General features: G+C 52.9%; 1 protein-coding gene across 4 annotated transcripts in view; it reads right to left on the minus strand.

The window, feature by feature from the left end:
* Positions 1-1,277: 1,277 nt before the first annotated feature.
* The window catches only part of LOC140404666 (schwannomin-interacting protein 1-like), a 37,353-nt gene continuing 17,228 nt past the window's right edge, over positions 1,278-21,402 (minus strand). For all 4 annotated transcript variants that reach the window (XM_072493306.1, XM_072493305.1, XM_072493307.1 and 1 more), the window contains exons 4-8: positions 20,555-20,660; positions 18,979-19,101; positions 17,357-17,465; positions 12,083-12,192; positions 1,278-3,342 (exon numbers count right to left, since the gene is read on the minus strand). In XM_072493306.1, the coding sequence (XP_072349407.1) occupies positions 12,095-12,192; positions 17,357-17,465; positions 18,979-19,101; positions 20,555-20,660 (436 nt within the window). In that variant the 3' untranslated portion in view covers positions 1,278-3,342; positions 12,083-12,094. The remainder of the gene's footprint in view (positions 3,343-12,082; positions 12,193-17,356; positions 17,466-18,978; positions 19,102-20,554; positions 20,661-21,402) is intronic.

Below are 21,402 nucleotides of genomic sequence, written 5' to 3' on the forward strand. Positions count from 1 at the left end.
AGGGGAACTCCATGATACACTTTGGGGTTCTCTAAACCCTGGCCCATAGCAGGTGGGAAATTTCCACCTGATACAAAGACTCTGTTCCTTTCACTTTCAGCAATATTTTACACCTTTTATTCCCCTCTGTGTTTGTTTGTCTGTCTTGTGCGTGTAGAGGGTGGGGGCGAGTTAGGAGGGGAGCGGTTAGGAATTAGATAATAGTTAACCAGTCGTATTTGCTGCATATTTAATCATAGCTATTGTTATTAATAAAATTGTGTGTAAATTTACAAACCTCGTGACTGTAATTATTGGGCAGCCAAGGCCAAAGACTTTGGGTATTTTCTAAGAATTATTTGTTCATTTCAATTGTGTTGAGACTCCGGATCAAGCGGAGCTGGAATTGACCGTGCACTAGCCCAGGGGAAGTCACTCACCATCCTGACTGGGAAATATATCTGCCGTTCCTTCGCTGTCGCTGGCTCAAAATTGTGGAACTCCCTAACAGCACTGTGGGTGGACTTACGCCACAAAGGCTGCAGGCGGCCCACCCACCACCTTCCCAAGGGGAAATCAGGGGCGAGCTACAAGTACCGGCCTAACCAGGGATGCCCACATCTCATGGAAGAATATTGAAAAATTGCCACCAGCTTCCAACTTGGAGGAAGCAGTTGTATCCCAGTCCGCCATCTTGTTCTGTCTGCGCCTGCAACCTCTGCGGCTCCCACCAGAGGCCCGCCCGCCAGCCCACGTGGCCCCAGACAGACCAGCTGGAGCCTCGGGCCTAAGTGTGGAGGCCCGAGAGAGAGGAAAAGGTGAAGGGGTAAACAATCAAACTTTTGTCCAGCACCTTAAGTCACTCTCTGCAGCGAACGGTGCACCTCTGAAACCTGGTCGCTGTTGTGACGCAGGCAATCAGTGCACATCAAGACCCCACTGGTAACGCTATCGCGGACAGTCATACTTCTTCTGATGCTGCTTATTGGCGGATGAATATTGTCCAGGATGCATGAGGGGGTTGGGTGGGAGGAAAACACCGAGGCATTTCCTGACGGAGTCCATGTGATCTTTTAAATCCACCTGAGAGGTGGGTGGCACGATGGCGCAGTGATTATCACTGCTGCCTCACGCCACCTAGGCCCCTGGTTCGATCCCGGCCCCGGGTCCAACGGTGCTGCACTCCCTTAGTACGTACTGTACTCGGAGGGTCGGCATGGATCATGTGCGTACATCTGTGTGTGGGACTGGAACTCCTAACTCACGCGAGTGAGAGAGAGAGACCAAATAAATAAACATTTTTTGGTTTATGAACCTTTATTTTGGTACTGAACATTTTACAGAAACATCCGGTGGTTAACAGTTAAGGTGAGGAAAGCAGCAATTAAAAAAAATATATATCTAAATATTTTTTTAAAAATCATGAATGTATTAACGAGAATACTGACTGGACCAGCGACACTGGGTAACGTTTGGCACAGGCCTGTGTGTAGTTGCCTGGAAGGAGTATTGCGGCCTGCACACTTAGGCCCGAGGCTCCAGCTGGTCTGTCTGGGGCCACGTGGGCTGGGGGCTGGCGGGCGGGCCTCTGGTGGGAGCCGCAGAGGTTGCAGGCGCAGACAGAACAAAGATGGCGGACTGGGATACAACTGCTTCCTCCCACGTTGGACGCTTCCTGGAAACACCCGCCGCTGGGCCCTCGCGCGTCTCCGAATCCTAGATATCCTACATTTCCCAACGCGTCGATAACACACGGAAGTGCTGAAATTACGCGGCCTAAGATCTTTAAGGTTCGATAGGGTAAGCATCTAAGGGCTGTGTAAGAGCTTTCAAAGTAAGGCAGTCACTAACCAATCCAATAGGGGATTTGGGAGAAGCTCTTTTTCAGGGGAGTGACGGTGACGCCTTTGGTCCAGTAATCCAGAGGTCCAGGCTCTGGGGATGTGGGTTCGAATCCCACCAGGTCCCCACAGCATTACCCTGGGCCCCTGGAATACTAGACCAATGACAATACCTCAGCCACTGCCTCCCCACTGAACTGGAAACCAGTCTCAGCCACGGTGACTGAAGCTGTCATCGATTGTTGCAAAAAACCTCATCGGGTTCACCAAAGTCCCCCTTCGGGAAGGAAATCTGCATTTAAGGGAGGGGGGGAAAGGAACAGGAGGATGTGGCGATGGAGTGAGGTGGAGGGGAGGATGGAGGTTTGTGCGGTGCGTTGACAGAGGCGCGGATCGGCTGGACTGAATGGCCTTTTACATCCAAACTCCACATCCGGAGCCTCCAGATTTATTGTAAAACGATGGAGGTTTGGTCACTGGGCGATGGACCCACTCTGGACATCCCAATAGCCTCTGTACTAACCCAGTGGACATTCCCCATCCTTGCGAAGCGTGGGCCTTAGCCCTGGAACCCAATCCACTTGTACAAAACACACAGGTAGAAATCGGACTGAAATGGGCCCTCTTCACCTCTCACCCCCTGCTCGTTCACCTACACTGCCTCCAACCTCACCGTTTTAAATTCTCATCCTAGTTTTCAAATTCCTTCAGAGCCTTGCCATTCCCTATCTCTGTGAACTCCTCCCATGGCCCTCTGGGATCTCGGCACTCTTTGAACTCTGACCCCTCCCTCCCCTCCGCGCTGCCCTCCACCTCAAACTCAGTTTACCTCAGGGCGAGGCAACACCCCACCTTTGCTTTCGAAGAGGACAGTTGCGCATTCTCTCTCGCATCCTCACGAAGCTCAAACGCAGCAGCCAATTTGCGCACAGCAGGATCCCACAAAGCAGCAACGTGATCGTCGCCAGGGAGAGCATGCCCCTTCTCCCCTTCCAAATAAGGGGCGCGGGATCCTCCAGGTCCACCTGGGGGCGGATGGGGTTAACGTCACATCCCGAAGGTGGTGCCTCCAACAGTGCCGACCTACCCCCGGTACAGGCATCAGGGGTGTCAGGCTGGAATGAATCGCTGGGCGAAGCAGATTGAGGGTGACGGGCGGACGGGAGTGGGGAGGGGGGGGGGGGGGGGGGGGGGAGGACGTAGGCCAGCCGTGAGCTCGCTGAACGGCGGCGGAACAGACTCGAGGGGCCGAATGGCTTGCCCCTCCTCTCGTGCGTTCCTGGCACGACTCCGCCCCACTGAAGCGGACGCCTGGATCCGAAGGTTCAAAGTTCACCTCCTCGCCGGGAGGCCCGAGACTTGACCGGATTCCGATCCCGGAACGGAAAACTGGGATCGGAGGTCTTCCCTCAGGTGCAAAATCCGCAAACAACAACAAAAATAAACACAAGAAAAAAAAACCAAATCCCAATCATGTAAACCTCTTCACTTTTCGCTGTCCTTTGGCTGAATCAGGCGGAACCTGAGAAATTAAAATAAATCATTTAGAATAAATCCAGTCAGTTTTGGTCCCCTTTCCTCAGGAAGGATACACCGGCATTGGGGGCCACCAGAGAAGGTTCACTCGGTTGATCCCGGGGAGGGAGGGATTTTCTTATGAGGAGAGGTTGAGTAGGTCGGGCCTGTCCTCATTGGGGGTTGAGAAGAATGAGAGGCGGCCTTATTGAGACGTATCGGATTCTCAGGGGGGTTTGACAGGGTCGATGCTGGGAGGATGTTTCCCTGTGTGGGAGAGTCTGGGACCAGCGGGCGGAATCTCAGAGTGAGGGAGTCGTCCATTTCAGACAGAGACGAGGAGGAATTTCTTCTCTCGGAGGGGAGTGAATCTGTGGAATTCTTTACCGCAGAGAGCTGTCGAGGCCGGGTGGTTAAGTATGCTCAAGGCCGAGATTGTTAATCAGTGAGGGGATCGAGGGTTATGCGGACAAGGCGGGAAAGTGGAGTTGAGGGTTATCACATCAGATCACGCTCAACTCCACTTTCCCGCCTTATCCCCATAACCCTCGATTCTGTCATTGAATGGCGAAGCAGACTCGATGGGCCGAATGGCCTATTCTGCTCCTGCGTCTTCTACAGTGACTGGCGAGTTCCATAGAATTTACAGTGCAGAAGGAGGCCATTCGGCCCATCCAGTCTGCACAGGCTCTTGGAAAGAGCACCCTACCCAAGCCCACACCTCCACCCTATCCCCATAACCCAGTAACCCCTCCCGACACTAAGGGCAATTTTGGACACTAAGGGCAATTTATCACAGCCAATCCACCTAACCTGCACATCTTTGGACTGTGGGAGGAAACCGGAGCACCCGGAGGAAACCCACGCACACACAGGGAGAACGTGCAGACTCCACACAGACAGTGACCCAAGCCGGGAATCGAACCTGGGACCCTGGAGCTGTAAAGCAATTGTGCTAACCACTGTGCTACCGTGCTGCCCTATAGTTTATACCGGAATTGGGTGGAATAACGGGAAGGATTTGCATTCCACTCTCCGGTTTCAGCACCAATGAGGCGCAGTTGCTGTTGTAATGTTGGAAACACGGCAGCCAATCCGTGCACAGCAAGATCCCACAGGCACTAACGCGATAATGACCCAGGCCACTGTTGGCCGAGAGGTAAATACCGGTCCCAAGACACCCGGGGCGAACTAATTTTCCCAACAGGGGCCATGGAATCTTTCACATTCACCCGAGAGGGCAGGGCCCCGGATCAAAGAACAAAGAACAAAGAAAAGTTCAGCACAGGAACAGGCCCTTCGGCCCTCCAAGCCAGTGCCGACCATGCTGCCCGTCTGAATTAAAATCTTCTACACTTCCGGGGTCCGTATCCCTCTATTCCCATCCTATTCATGTATTTGTCAAGATGCCCCTTAAATGTCACTATCGTCCCTGCTTCCACCACCTCCTCCGGCAGCGAGTTCCAGGCACCCACTACCCTCTGTGTAAAAAACTTGCCTCGTACATCTACTCTAAACCTTGCCCCTCGCACCTTAAACTATTGCCCCCTAGTAATTGACCCCTCTACCCTGGGGAAAAGCCTCTGACTATCCACTCTGTCTATGTCCCTCATAATTTTGTAGACCTCTATCAGGTCGGCCCTCAACCTCCGTCGTTCCAGTGGGAATAAACCGAGTTTATTCAACCGCTCCTCATAGCTAATGCCCTGCGTGCCAGGCAACATCCTGGTAAAATCCTGGATCGTCGCCTGAAGGTCTGCACCTCCAATGGTGCAGCGCTCGCTCAACACTGGAGCGTCAGCCTGGAGGTTTCTGCTCAGGTCTCTGGGGCGGGAGCGGAACATAGAACATAGAACATAGAACAATACAGCGCAGTACAGGCCCTTCGGCCCACGATGTTGCACCGAAACAAAAGCCATCTAACCTACACTATGCCATTATCATCCATATGTTTATCCAATAAACTTTTAAATGCCCTCAATGTTGGCGAGTTCACTACTGTAGCAGGTAGGGCATTCCACGGCCTCACTACTCTTTGCGTAAAGAACCTACCTCTGACCTCTGTCCTATATCTATTACCCCTCAGTTTAAAGTTATGTCCCCTCGTGCCAGCCATATCCATCCGCGGGAGAAGGCTCTCACTGTCCACCCTATCCAACCCCCTGATCATTTTGTATGCCTCTATTAAGTCTCCTCTTAACCTTCTTCTCTCCAACGAAAACAACCTCAAGTCCATCAGCCTTTCCTCATAAGATTTTCCCTCCATACCAGGCAACATCCTGGTAAATCTCCTCTGCACCCGCTCCAAAGCCTCCACGTCCTTCCTATAATGCGGTGACCAGAACTGTACGCAATACTCCAAATGCGGCCGGACCAGAGTTCTGTACAGCTGCAACATGACCTCCCGACTCCGGAACTCAATCCCTCTACCAATAAAGGCCAACACTCCATAGGCCTTCTTCACAACCCTATCAACCTGGGTGGCAACTTTCAGGGATCTATGTACATGGACACCTAGATCCCTCTGCTCAGCCACACTTTCAAGAACTTTACCATTAGCCAAATATTCCGCATTCCTGTTATTCCTTCCAAAGTGAATCACCTCACACTTCTCTACATTAAACTCCATTTGCCACCTCTCAGCCCAGCTCTGCAGCTTATCTATATCCCTCTGTAACCTGCTACATCCTTCCACACTATCGACAACACCACCGACTTTAGTATCGTCTGCAAATTTACTCACCCACCCTTCTGCGCCTTCCTCTAGGTCATTGATAAAAATGACAAACAGCAACGGCCCCAGAACAGATCCTTGTGGTACTCCACTTGTGACTGTACTCCATTCTGAACATTTCCCATCAACCACCACCCTCTGTCTTCTTTCAGCTAGCCAATTTCTGATCCACATCTCTAAATCACCCTCAATCCCCAGCCTCCGTATTTTTTGCAATAGCCTACCGTGGGGAACCTTATCAAACGCTTTGCTGAAATCCATATACACCACATCAACTGCTCTACCCTCGTCTACCTGTTCAGTCACCTTCTCAAAGAACTCAATAAGGTTTGTGAGGCATGACCTACCCTTCACAAAGCCATGCTGACTATCCCTGATCATATTATTCCTATCTAGATGATTATAAATCTTGTCCCTTATAATCCCCTCCAAGACTTTACCCACTACAGACGTGAGGCTCACCGGTCTATAGTTGCTGGGGTTGTCTCTGCTCCCCTTTTTGAACAAAGGGACCACATTTGCTGTCCTCCAGTCCTCTGGCACTATTCCTGTAGCCAATGATGACATAAAAATCAAAGCCAAAGGTCCAGCAATCTCTTCCCTGGCCTCCCATAGAATCCTAGGATAAATCCCATCAGGTCCCGGGGACTTATCTATTTTCAGCCTGTCCAGAATTGCCAACACCTCTTCCCTACGTACCTCAATGCCATCTATTCTATTAGCCTGGGGCTCAGCATTCTCCTCCACAACATTATCTTTTTCCTGAGTGAATACTGACGAAAAATATTCATTTAGTATCTCGCCTATCTCTTCAGACTCCACACACAATTTCCCATCCCTGTCCTTGACTGGTCCTACTCTTTCCCTAGTCATTCGCTTATTCCTGACATACCTATAGAAAGCTTTTGGGTTTTCCTTGATCCTTCCTGCCAAATACTTCTCATGTCCCCTCCTTGCTCGTCTTAGCTCTCTCTTTAGATCCTTCCTCGCTACCTTGTAACTATCCATCGCCCCAACCGAAACTTCACACTTCATCTTCACATAGGCCTTCTTCTTCCTCTTAACAAGAGATTCCACTTCCTTGGTAAACCACGGTTCCCTCGCTCGACGCCTTCCTCCCTGTCTGACCGGTACATACTTATCAAGAACACGCAGTAGCTGATCCTTGAACAAGCCCCACTTATCCAGTGTGCCCAACACTTGCAGCCTACTTCTCCACCTTATCCCCCCCAAGTCACGTCTAATGGCATCATAATTGCCCTTCCCCCAGCTATAACTCTTGCCCTGCGGTGTATACTTATCCCTTTCCATCATTAACGTAAACGTCACCGAATTGTGGTCACTGTCCCCAAAGTGCTCTCCTACCTCCAAATCCAACACCTGGCCTGGTTCATTACCCAAAACCAAATCCAACGTGGCCTCGCCTCTTGTTGGCCTGTCAACATATTGTTTCAGGAAACCCTCCTGCACACACTGTACAAAAAACGACCCTTCTATTGTACTCGAACTATATATTTTCCAGTCAATATTTGGAAAGTTAAAGTCTCCCATAATAACTACCCTGTTACTTTCGCTCATATCCAGAATCATCTTCGCCATCCTTTCCTCTACATCCCTAGAACTATTAGGAGGCCTATAAAAAACTCCCAACAGGGTGACCTCTCCTTTCCTGTTTCTAACTTCAGCCAATACTACCTCGGAAGAAGAGTCCCCATCTAGCATCCTCTCCGCCACCGTAATACTGCTCTTGACTAGCAGCGCCACACCTCCCCCTCTTTTGCCTCCTTCTCTGAGCTTACTAAAACACCTAAACCCCGGAACCTGCAACATCCATTCCTGTCCCTGCTCTATCCATGTCTCAAACCTACTGCCTACTGCCTTCAATCTCAGAGGCGAGAGAGAGGAGCGCAGAGTCACGGTTGAGGCCTCCAAGGCGCGGGACAGCCCGAGGAGGCATTTATAAAACAAGCTGCATTTATATCGCACTATCAGCTCGAAAGGAGCAATCCACTTCACAGGAGGGGTATCCAGTCAACCCTTGCCACCGAGCCCCATCGCAGGTATGAGAAACAAGTGGTTAAGGGCTCGGTCAAGGAGGTTCGTTTTTATTGAGCGCCTCAAAGGAGGACGGGGAGAGCGGTGGAGAGGGTTGAGGGAGGAAATTCCAGAGCTTAGGGGGCCGCCAATGGTGGCGCAATGGGAATCGGGGGGGGGGGGGGGTGCGTAAGAGGCCAGAATTGAGGGAGCAGAGGTAGGCCATTCGGCCCCTTGAGTCTGCACCGTCATCCAAAAAGATCATGGCTAACCTGGTTGTCATCTCAATTCCATTCTCCTGTCAGACCCTCCCCCCACCCCCCCATAACCCTCGACTTCCGTCAATCAAAAGCCTAAGTCAGCCTGGAGTGGGGGGACAATGTGAATGGTATGTTCGGAACACAAAGACACACTGGTGAAGGGCATTGTTTAAGTAAGTACGAAGAGCACTGATAAAGAGAGACCGCTGGGACACTGGGTTAGTAAGTAGGAAGTCGATGTATGCAGTGCCCCACAAACTATTAAAAAGGGAAGTGTTAGTGTCGACTTTCATTTTTCACCGACTGGCTTCGAATTTATAAAACCGCTAAAGCCCTGATCTAAATTCACAGCGAAAGGAAGGCAGTTCTGACAATGCAACACTCCCTCAGGATTGAGGCCCAGGACGGGAGAGCAATCAACTCAGCCAAGGTAATACAATGTCACCCAAACGGGAACACAGAAGCACTTCCATTCAAAGAGGTGTAACCAGGCACTGGGACCTGTTCCACCTACCAGAGCTGATAAGTTATTGCAGCAGCCGCCTGTCCCCTTTAACACTAGCACAGCAGGTACCCGTCCCCTTTAACACTAGCACAGCAGGTACCTGTCCCCTTTAACACTAGCACAGCAGGTACCTGTCCCCTTTAACACTAGCACAGGAGGCACCTGTCCCCTTTAACACTAGCACAGGAGACACCTGTCCCCTTTAACACTAGCACAGCAGGTACCTGTCCCCTTTAACACTAGCACAGCAGGTACCTGTCCCCTTTAACACTAGCACAGGAGGTACCTGTCCCCTTTAACACTAGCACAGGAGGCACCTGTCCCCTTTAACACTAGCACAGGAGGTACCTGTCCCCTTTAACACTAGCACAGGAGGCAATGTTCCCTTTAACACTAGCACAGGAGGCACCTGTCCCCTTTAACACTAGCACAGGAGGCAATGTTCCCTTTAACACTAGCACAGGAGGCACCTGTCCCCTTTAACACTAGCACAGGAGCTACCTGTCCCCTTTAACACTAGCACAGCAGGTACCTGTCCCCTTTAACACTAGCACAGGAGACACCTGTCCCCTTTAACACTAGCACAGGAGACACCTGTCCCCTTTAACACTAGCACAGGAGGTACCTGTCCCCTTTAACACAAGCACAGGAGGCACCTGTCCCCTTTAACACTAGCACAGGAGGAACCTGTCCCCTTTAACACTCGCACAGGAGGCAATGTTCCCTTTATCACTAGCACAGGAGGCACCTGTCCCCTTTAACACTAGCACAGGAGACACCTGTCCCCTTTAACACTAGCACAGGAGGCAATGTTCCCTTTAACACTAGCACAGGCGACGCCTGTCCCCTTTAACACTAGCACAGCAGGTACCTGTCCCCTTTAACACTAGCACAGGAGACACCTGTCCCCTTTAACACTAGCACAGGAGACACCTGTCCCCTTTAACACTAGCACAGGAGGTACCTGTCCCCTTTAACACTAGCACAGGCGACGCCTTCCCCTTTAACACTAGCACAGGAGGTACCTGTCCCCTTTAACACTAGCACAGGCGACGCCTTCCCCTTTAACACTAGCACAGGAGGTACCTGTCCCCTTTAACACTAGCACAGGAGGCACCTGTCCCCTTTAACACTAGCACAGGAGGTACCTGTCCCCTTTAACACTAGCACAGGAGGCAATGTTCCCTTTAACACTAGCACAGGAGGCACCTGTCCCCTTTAACACTAGCACAGGAGGCAATGTTCCCTTTAACACTAGCACAGGAGGCACCTGTCCCCTTTAACACTAGCACAGGAGCTACCTGTCCCCTTTAACACTAGCACAGCAGGTACCTGTCCCCTTTAACACTAGCACAGGAGACACCTGTCCCCTTTAACACTAGCACAGGAGACACCTGTCCCCTTTAACACTAGCACAGGAGGTACCTGTCCCCTTTAACACAAGCACAGGAGGCACCTGTCCCCTTTAACACTAGCACAGGAGGAACCTGTCCCCTTTAACACTCGCACAGGAGGCAATGTTCCCTTTATCACTAGCACAGGAGGCACCTGTCCCCTTTAACACTAGCACAGGAGACACCTGTCCCCTTTAACACTAGCACAGGAGGCAATGTTCCCTTTAACACTAGCACAGGAGGCACCTGTCCCCTTTAACACTAGCACAGGAGCTACCTGTCCCCTTTAACACTAGCACAGCAGGTACCTGTCCCCTTTAACACTAGCACAGCAGGTACCTGTCCCCTTTAACACTAGCACAGGAGACACCTGTCCCCTTTAACACTAGCACAGGAGGCACCTGTCCCCTTTAACACTAGCACAGGAGGTACCTGTCCCCTTTAACACTAGCACAGGAGCTACCTGTCCCCTTTAACACTAGCACAGGAGACACCTGTCCCCTTTAACACTAGCACAGGAGACACCTGTCCCCTTTAACACTAGCACAGCAGGTACCTGTCCCCTTTAACACTAGCACAGGAGGTACCTGTCCCCTTTAACACTAGCACAGGCGACGCCTGTCCCCTTTAACACTAGCACAGCAGGTACCTGTCCCCTTTAACACTAGCACAGCAGGTACCTGTCCCCTTTAACACTAGCACAGGAGACACCTGTCCCCTTTAACACTAGCACAGCAGGTACCTGTCCCCTTTAACACTAGCACAGGCGACACCTTCCCCTTTAACACTAGCACAGGAGGTACCTGTCCCCTTTAACACTAGCACAGGAGGCACCTGTCCCCTTTAACACTAGCACAGGCGACACCTGTCCCCTTTAACACTAGCACAGGAGGTACCTGTCCCCTTTAACACTAGCACAGGAGGCAATGTTCCCTTTAACACTAGCACAGGAGGCACCTGTCCCCTTTAACACTAGCACAGGAGACACCTGTCCCCTTTAACACTAGCACAGGAGGCAATGTTCCCTTTAACACTAGCACAGGAGGCACCTGTCCCCTTTAACACTAGCACAGGAGACACCTGTCCCCTTTAACACTAGCACAGGAGGCAATGTTCCCTTTAACACTAGCACAGGAGGCACCTGTCCCCTTTAACACTAGCACAGGAGCTACCTGTCCCCTTTAACACTAGCACAGCAGGTACCTGTCCCCTTTAACACTAGCACAGCAGGTACCTGTCCCCTTTAACACTAGCACAGGAGACACCTGTCCCCTTTAACACTAGCACAGGAGACACCTGTCCCCTTTAACACTAGCACAGGAGGTACCTGTCCCCTTTAACACAAGCACAGGAGGCACCTGTCCCCTTTAACACTCGCACAGGAGGCAATGTTCCCTTTATCACTAGCACAGGAGGCACCTGTCCCCTTTAACACTAGCACAGGAGACACCTGTCCCCTTTAACACTAGCACAGGAGGCAATGTTCCCTTTAACACTAGCACAGGAGGCACCTGTCCCCTTTAACACTAGCACAGGAGCTACCTGTCCCCTTTAACACTAGCACAGCAGGTACCTGTCCCCTTTAACACTAGCACAGGAGACACCTGTCCCCTTTAACACTAGCACAGGAGACACCTGTCCCCTTTAACACTAGCACAGGAGGTACCTGTCCCCTTTAACACAAGCACAGGAGGCACCTGTCCCCTTTAACACTAGCACAGGAGGAACCTGTCCCCTTTAACACTCGCACAGGAGGTACCTATCCCCTTTAACACTAGCACAGGAGGCTCCCATGCCCTTTAAGTGACCCATCCACTCACCTTCATTGGCATTCAATGTGTCAAGTCTCCAATTTCGACCAACATGGCATCTTGCTCGGTCTTCAGGTCATCGCGAATCTCCAGAAGTTCCATCAATTTGGTGTTGAGACCTGACCAGGAGAACAGGGTCAGGGGTCAATACTGACCAATCATGATGCAGTCTTAATAGTATGTTAATTACATTATTGAGGTTACGTATACCGAGGTGAAAGGCATTAATTGATGAAGTACCGTGAGCACATATAAAGAAAGACTTCCCTAAAGGGGTTGACTGTTTCTCTATTTATTTTATACTCATCGCTTCTCTCAAAATAACAGAAAGAAAGACTTCTGAAACAGTGGGAGTTAGTAGGTCGGGGGCAGACATGCTGCATTCTGTAAATAAATATCAAGAAAAGTATTAGTGACTGATTTCATACTTTACTTGGCTTAGGATTCAACTAACAGCCGAGGTGACCACCCACCAAGTCTGATGTTTGTCCCCATTGAGCCGTCCAGGATCAAAACCTTTGAAAAAAATAACGCAGGGAATCTTGGGAACGGAGAACCCAAAAATCAAGGAAGTCACGAGGAGTAATAAAAGCAAAATGCCGCAGACGCTGGAAACCGGAAAAACAGAAAATGCTGCATAAACTCAGCAGGTCTGGCAGCGTCTGTGGAGCGAGGATCTGATTTAACGTTTCGAGTCCGTATGGTTCTTCTCACTGAAGAGGGACAGAAATGTGATGAATTAGATCGTTGGAGGGGGGGGGGTTTGGAGGTGGAGGAGCAGAACAGAAGGAAAGGGATAGGTCGGAGCGAAGGGAAGATTGACAAAGGGGTTATGGACCCTTAAGGCAATGCGGGAGGGGGTGCTAATGGTAGTAGTAAGGTCTGAAGAAATGTTAATCGCGGCAAAAGGTGAGGTAACAGAAAGTGTTAACAGGGGAACAAAGGTCAGAAATCGGTGGAAACAAAACTGAACAACAAGGTGGCCATGTGTGGGAGGGGTGGGCGTGTTGGGGCAGGCCAAGGGAACCAATCAACACAGGACAAAAAAGGGGGCGGGGTCAAGATAGAGTGGGGGGGGGGGGGCGCGGTTCTCCGATATTGAGCCCAAGTGTTCGCGCTGTCATGAACGCTGTCGTGAATAGGGCCAGCATGGTGCTGGAGAGGTTCACACCGCTCCAGCCTCCTTACGCGGCGCCAAATGGGCGCCAACGCGCGCATGCGCGGGGGACTTCTTTAGCGCGCCAACATGGGGGTCGGTGTTCAGGGGCCGGCCGTGCCAGGAAGTAGGCCGGGGGGGGGGGGGGGGGGGAAGAGGCCGGCCCGCCGATTGGTGGGCCCCGATCGAGGGCCAGGCCCCACCGGAGGCCCCCCCCCCCCCCCCCCCCCACCCCGGTGAAGGAGCCCACAGGCTGCCCCCCGACAGTTCCCGCAGAGTTCCCGCCGGCAGCGACCAGGGGTGAATGCCGCCGTCGGGGCGTCAGGTCCGGCGCGGGGCTCGGAGAATCGCCCCCAGGGAATCTGCGCTGAGTCTCCCCAATGAAGGGGAGGGCTTGACGATGGTGAGCTTTGGTTAAAAGGTGATTACGCCGCCGCTGAAGGACGGTGTCCCATTCTGGGGCACGGCACTTCGAAAAGGACATCGAGGACCTGGAGAGGGTGGAGGAGACTTTACTGGAATGGGACCAGGGCTGAGTGTCTTCAGTCAGAGACTGGGGAATCTGTTCTCCTGAGAGCGGGGGAGATTCAAGATCATGAAGGGCTTTGGGAGCATAAACCAGGAGAAGTTGTTTTCCACTGGCAGGCTGGAGGGGACACAGAATTAGGAAAGGGAGCGTAGAGGGGGAGGTGAAGATTTCTTTTGCTTTTACACAGCGAGTTGTTGTGATCTGACAGGCACTTCCCAAAAAGACGGAGGAAGCCGATCCAATAGAAACTTTCAAAAGGAAATTTGCAGCATTCTGGGGAATGAGGGGGGGGGGGGGGGACTAACCCGATAGTCCTTGAAAGGGCCCAGCACGCTTCCTGCAACCCTCCCGAATTTCTATAGTCTGGTGTAGCGAGAATGGAGGTTCATTTATTCAGGCGCGTCCAAAAAGCAAGGCCTGGCATTGAGGCCTGGCTTCCAGAAAGGAACATCGTTCGCGGGCCAGGGAAGTGTTAACCCTGGAGGGATGGGGGGGGGGGGGGGGGAAGAGAGAGAGAGAGAGAGAGAGAGAGAGAGAAGGGGTAAGGAGGGGGGGGGCAGAGGGGCGAGTGGGAGGGCCACGGTGATTCCGCAAAATTCCCATTTCCATCCAGACAATCGGAAACAAGGCCATTGGCGAGTCCCTGTTGCGCCCCCTGGTTCCTGAAGAGTCTGTGGGGTTGGCAGCCCTCCTCAAAGTCGTGAAAGGTGTGTTTCTGAGCGGTGACTGCCCTCTGGTGGCCCACCCAACAAGCGCAGCGGAATGAATAACGAGTAAAAGCCCCCGTAGTCCCAGGTGACCATAGGCTGCTTTCCCCTGAGAGGCACTGGGGCGGGGGGGGGGGCGGGGGGGGGGGGGCGGGGGGGGGGGGGGGGGTCTGATTCTGCTTCAAATTCTACATTCCCATCTCCACCCGACAACCTTTAATTCCCTTTTCCATCAACTACCGCCTCAGAAATATTCAAAGTGCCCGCCTTCACTGGCCATTCGGTCCGACGCGTCCTTGCTGTCACTTTTCCGCCCCGTTAACATAACCTCCTGGTCCTCCTGGTCCAACATCTATGGGGCTCAGTCATGATCTTAAAGACCTCGATTAGGTCTAGCCCCCCCTCTCGGCCTTCTCTTTTCCCCAGAGGGAGCAGTCCCAGGCCGAACACACGTTTCCGCTAGTTATCCAGCCTCTCAGGCCTGTTTAGAAATGAGTGGTCCCTCGTTTCCCAAGGAGATGGGGAGAAATATTTTCTCTCAGACTCTCCGGAACTCTCTTCCTCAGAAGGCGGAGGAAGCAGAACCTTGGAGCATTTTGTAAGGCCGAGCTGGAGAGATTCTGGATTAGCGATGGGGGTGAAAGGTTATCTGGGGTCGTCAGGAACTTGGGAGTTGAGGCCACAATCAGGTCAGCCACCATCGCATTGATCGGGGGAGGAGGCTCGAGGGGCGTGGTGGCCACGTGGTTAGCACTGCTGCCTCACGGTGCCGGGGACCCAGGTTCGGTCCCGACCTCGGGCGTCTGTGCGGAGTCAGCACGTTCCCCCCGTGTGCGCGTGGGTTTCCTCCGGGCGCTCCGGTTTCCTCCCGCAGTCCAAAGATGTGCAGGTTAGGTGGATTGGCCGCGCTGAATTGTCCCTTCGTGTCCAGGGATGTGCATGTTAGGTGGGGTTAAGGGGATAGGGCGAGGGGGGAGTGGGCCTAGGTCGAGTGCTCTTTCAGAGGGTCAGTGCAGGCTCGATGGGCCGAATGGCCTTCTCCTGCTCCCATCTCGTTTGTTCTGACACCATTCTTAGTAAATCTTTTATTTTTCACCCTCTCCAGTGCCTCTAAGTCCCTGCTACAATAGAGGAGACAGGACGGGGCCCAAAAGTGGGATTGGACCAAGGATCTGTGTCAGACAGACGCCTGAATGTGAAGATTAATGTCGCAAAGCCCCTGAATTGGGGCTCGAATGACGAGCGTCTGGTGTGAGTAAGCAGAATCGGGTTCAGTCTAGTTGACGAACCAAGCTCACAAACTCTGCTTCAAGTTAAACTCTGTGGCACAACAAGGCAGAACAGGTTTAAACCACAGACAATGTCTCATATTTGTACAGCACCTTCGGTACAAGAAAAGGCCAGTGAGAGGTTTTGCAGGAGGTGATGGAAAGGAAATTGAGTCACACAGTAGGGCAGGGGGCCAAATGCATCGTCAACTAACTATGTTTTCGGAAGTATCTTAAAGGAGAGAGAGGCGGGGAGAGGCAGGGAGGGAGGGGTTTAAGGAGGGGATTCCGGAGCTGAGGGGCCAATCCAGCTGAAGGCACGATTAAAATGGTGGGTGGGGGATGTTGAAGAGACCGGGATTGGAGGAGCGTAGATATGGCGGAATGTTACGGGACGGAAGGAGGTTCCAGAGACGGGAGGGGAGGAGAGGCCATGGAGAGATTCGAAAACAAGGATGAGAATTTTAAATACAGGTAGATACAGAGTAAAGCTCCATCTACACTGTCCCCATCAAACACTCCCAGGACAGGTACAGCACGGGGTTAGATACAGAGTAAAGCTCCCTCTACACTGTCCCCATCAAACCCTCCCAGGACAGGTACAGCACGGGGTTAGATACAGAGTAAAGCTCCCTCTGCACTGTCCCCATCAAACAATCCCAGGACAGGTACAGCACTGGTTAGATACAGAGTAAAGCTCCCCCCACACTGTCCCCATCAAACACTCCCAGGACAGGTACAGCACGGGGTTAGATACAGAGTAAAGCTCCCTCTACACTGTCCCCATCAAACACTCCGAGGACAGGTACAGCACGGGGTTAGGTACAGAGTAAAGCTCCCTCTACACTGTCCCCATCAAACACTCGCAGGGCAGGTACAGCACGGGGTTAGTTACAGAGTAAAGCTCCCTCTACACTGTCCCCATCAAACACTCCCTGGACAGGTACAGCACGGGGTTAGATACAGAGTAAAGCTCCCTCTACACTGTCCCCATCAAACACTCGCAGGGCAGGTACAGCACGGGGTTAGATACAGAGTAAAGCTCCCTCTACACTGTCCCCATCAAACACTCGCAGGGCAGGTACAGCACGGGGTTAGATACAGAGTAAAGCTCCCTCTACACTGTCCCCATCAAACACTCCCTGGACAGGTACAGCACGGGGTTAGATACAGAGTAAAGCTCCCTCTACACTGTCCCCATCAAACACTCCCAGGACAGGTACAGCACGGGGTTAGGTACAGAGTAAAGCTCCCTCTACACTGTCCCCATCAAACACTCCCAGGACAGGTACAGCACGGGGTTAGATACAGAGTAAAGCTCCCTCTACACTTTCCCCATCAAACACTCCCAGGACAGGTACAGCACAGGGTTAGATACAGAGTAAAGCTCCCTCTACACTGTCCCCATCAAACACTCCCAGGACAGGTACAGCACGGGGTTAGATACAGAGTAAAGCTCCCTCTACACTGTCCCCATCAAACACTCCCAGGACAGGTACAGCACAGGGTTAGATACAGAGTAAAGCTCCCTCCCTCTACACTGTCCCCATCACACACTCCCAGGACGGGTACAGTACTGCCCCTGCCCTCCCCTCCCGCTGCCCCGAGCTGGCACACACTGACTGTGGATCTGGGAGAAGATGCTGGATTGTCGATTCTGAAGCTGTTTCGTGTCGAGCTGCCGCAGGTCACTCAGTTCCAGAGCTTGACTCCGCCTAGGAGTGGCTTTCGACTGAGGAAGAAAGAGATAAATTCTATCACGGAATTTGCAAACGAAAAAAACTCGAGTATTTCGATATCACCTTTCACAACCTCAGTATGTAAAGCCAATGAGGTCCTTTTATTCATCGGAGATCGCAGAGTCTCAGTTTAATGTTTCAACCTAAATATGGTCATACTGACAGTGCGGCGCTCCCTCAGTACTGACCCTCTGACAGTGCAGCACTCCCTCAGTACTGACCCTCTGACAGTGCGGCGCTCCCTCAGTACTGACCCTCTGACAGTGCGGCGCTCCCTCAGTACCGACCCTCTGACAGTGCGGCACTCCCTCAGTACTGACCCTCTGACAGTCCGGCACTCCCTCAGTGCTGACCCTCTGACAGTGCGGCACTCCCTCAGTGCTGACCCTCGGACAGTGAGGCACTCCCTCAGTGCTGACCCTCTGACAGTGCGGCACTCCCTCAGTGCTGACCCTCGGACAGTGCAGCACTCCCTCAGTACTGATCCTCTGACAGTCCGGCACTCCCTCAGTACTGACCCTCTGACAGTGCGGCACTCCCTCAGTACTGACCCTCTGACAGTGCGGCACTCCCTCAGTGCTGACCCTCGGACAGTGCAGCACTCCCTCAGTACTGATCCTCTGACAGTCCGGCACTCCCTCAGTACTGACCCTCTGACAGTGCAGCACTCCCTCAGTACTGATCCTCTGACAGTCCGGCACTCCCTCGGTACTGACCCTCCGACAGTGCAGCACTCCCTCAGTGCTGACCCTCGGACAGTGCGGCACTCCCTCAGTACTGACCCTCTGACAGTCCGGCACTCCCTCAGTGCTGACCCTCTGACAGTGCGGCACTCCCTCAGTGCTGACCCTCGGACAGTGCGGCACTCCCTCAGTGCTGACCCTCGGACAGTGCGGCACTCCCTCAGTACTGACCCTCTGACAGTGCAGCACTCCCTCAGTACTGCCCCTCTGACAGTGCGGCACTCCCTCAGTGCTGACCCTCCGACAGTGCAGCACTCCCTCAGTACTGACCCTCTGACAGTGCGGCACTCCCTCCGTACTGACCCTCTGACAGTGCAGCACTCCCTCAGTACTGACCCTCTGACAGTGCAGCACTCCCTCAGTGCTGACCCTCGGACAGTGCGGCACTCCCTCAGTGCTGACCCTCTGACAGTGCGGCACTCCCTCAGTGCTGACCCTCTGACAGTGCGGCACTCCCTCAGTGCTGACCCTCTGACAGTGCGGCACTCCCTCAGTACTGACCCTCTGACAGTGCGGCACTCCCTCAGTACTGACCCTCTGACAGTGCGGCACTCCCTCAGTGCTGACCCTCTGACAGTGCGGCACTCCCTCAGTGCTGACTCTCGGACAGTGCGGTGACCACTTGCTCCTGCACTGGGGAGTGTCAAGCTGGTATTTGTGAAGCCAGTTAATGGAAACCTGTCCCGCTGGGCCGGAGTCACCACGTGCCGAGCAACGCGGGATGGGTATCGGCCGCGATGAAGGCCTCGCTCGCTGCTCGCACCTGCTGCTTCTGCAGATCGAGTCGCCTCTTCAGCAAAGCCAGCCCACGCTTGGCTTCGCACTCCAGCTCCTTCCTGCGAGAGAGAAGACTTCCTTCAGCAGCCGCTTCCTCAGCTCGAGTCCCCTGGAAAGATGCACACAGCTGTCAGCACTGGGACAGAACCATACAGCACCGCAAAAGGCCATTCTGCCCATCCAGTCCCTGCCTGCTCTGGAAACACTTTCCCCTCATCCACTCGTTCCAAACCCCTCCTGGTTTTCAACGCTTTGGTTAAATGTCCCCCTGACAGAGGGCCAGCACGAACATGATGGGCCATGTGGCCAGCTCTAACATAGATGGGACATCCAGAGGGACATAGATAAGCTGTAGCGCTGGGCTGAGAGGTGGCAAATGGAGTTTAATGCAGAAAAGTGTGAGGTGATTCATTTTGGAAGGAATAACAGGAAGACAGAGTACTGGGCTAATGGTAAGATTCTTGGCAGTGTGGATGAGCAGAGATCTCGGTGTCCATGTACATAGATCCCTGAAAGTTGCCACCCAGGTTGAGAGGGTTGTTAAGAAGGCGCACGGTGTGTTAGCTTTTATTGGTAGAGGGATTGAGTTTCGGAGCCATGAGGTCATGTTGCAACTATACAAAACTCTGGGTGCGGCCGCATTTGGAGTATTGCGTGCAATTCTGGTCACCACATTATAGGAAGGATGTGGAAGTATTGGAAAGGGTGCAGAGGAGATTTACCAGAATGTTGCCTGGTATGGAGGGAAGATCTTATGAGGAAAGGCTGAGGGACTTGAGGCTGTTTTCGTTCGAGAGGAGAAGGTTAAGAGGTGACTTAATTGAGGCATACAAGATGATCAGAGGATTGGATAGGGTGGACAGTGAGAGCCTTTTTCCTCGGATGGTGATGTCTAGCACGAGGGGACATAGCTTTAAATTGAGGGGAGATAGATATAAGACAGATGTCAGAGGTAGGTTCTTTACTCAGAGAGTAGTAAGGGCGTGGAATGCCCTGCCTGCAACAGTAGTGGACTCGCCAACACTAAGGGCATTAAAATGGTCATTGGATAGGCATATGGACGATAAGGGAATAGTGTAGATGGGATTTAGAGTGGTTTCACAGGTCGGCGCAACATCGAGGGCCGAAGGGCCTGTACTGCGCTGTAGTGTTCTATGTTCTACGTAACCTTCCAATCATTCAGGTCATTCAAGGACTTCAGTGGAATAAACATTTAAATATTGCCAGATGATGAATGCTCTGTTTCGTGTTTGTCGAAGGAATTTTATCGACAACACACAGAGAACGACTGGTCGCCTGGACAGACTCCCCTCTCCCCGCCCCCATCGCTCTACCGCCTCTCCCCACCAACGTCGGTTCCCGGCTCCTTGGCCACCAAGGTCAAAGTCTCATTGGGTCATCATCAAGCTGCTTAACAACAGGAATTCTGACAACAGTGCGCCGCCCGGCACTTTCACCTCGCTGCGTCCGGGATGACCTTTCACCTCGCTGTGTCCAGCATGACCTTTCACCCACCCCCTGTCAGACAAGGGGAGCAAATGGTCAAGGGACGGGCTTGCTACCTGAGGGGGTAGTGTGGCTGCGGCTCCCCCTGCAGGCTCCTCGGTGTCACTCTCGCTGCTGCTTTCGTTGATGAAACACAACTGCAGGTTCATCCGACTGTGAAATCTGTGAGAGAGAGAGAGAGAGAAACAGCACCAAATCACTGTCTGTCCGTGCATCAGCGGGACGGGAGCGTGTGGCTGATCGCAGTCGTGGTTCACTGGGCCATACACTTGCCCCTGGAGGCAGAAGGTCGGGACGTACTCCAGAGGACTGACCACAAAATCTGGGGTGGCACACTGTCAGAGGGTCAGTACTGAGGGAGTGCCGCACTGTCAGAGGGTCAGTACTGAGGGAGTGCCGCACTGTCAGAGGGTCAGTACCGAGGGAGTGCCGCACTGTCAGAGGGTCAGTACTGAGGGAGTGCCGCACTGTCAGAGGGTCAGTACTGAGGGAGTGCCGCACTGTCAGAGCGTCAGTACTGAGGGAGTGCCGCACTGTCAGAGGGTCAGTACTGAGGGAGCGCCGCACTGTCAGAGGGTCAGTACTGAGGGAGTGCCGCACTGTCAGAGGGTCAGTACTGAGGGAGTGCCGCACTGTCAGAGGGTCAGTACTGAGGGAGTGCCGCACTGTCAGAGGGTCAGTACTGAGGGAGTGCCGCACTGTCAGAGGGTCAGTACTGAGGGAGTGCCGCACTGTCAGAGGGTCAGTACTGAGGGAGTGCCGCGCTGTCAGAGGGTCAGTACTGAGGGAGCGCCGCACTGTCAGAGGGTCAGTACTGAGGGAGTGCTGCACTGTCAGAGGGTCAGTACTGAGGGAGCGCTGCACTGTCAGAGGGTCAGTACTGAGGGAGTGCCGCACTGTCAGA

This window comes from Scyliorhinus torazame, chromosome 31 (assembly GCF_047496885.1).
Source record: "Scyliorhinus torazame isolate Kashiwa2021f chromosome 31, sScyTor2.1, whole genome shotgun sequence".
NCBI lineage: Eukaryota > Metazoa > Chordata > Chondrichthyes > Carcharhiniformes > Scyliorhinidae > Scyliorhinus > Scyliorhinus torazame.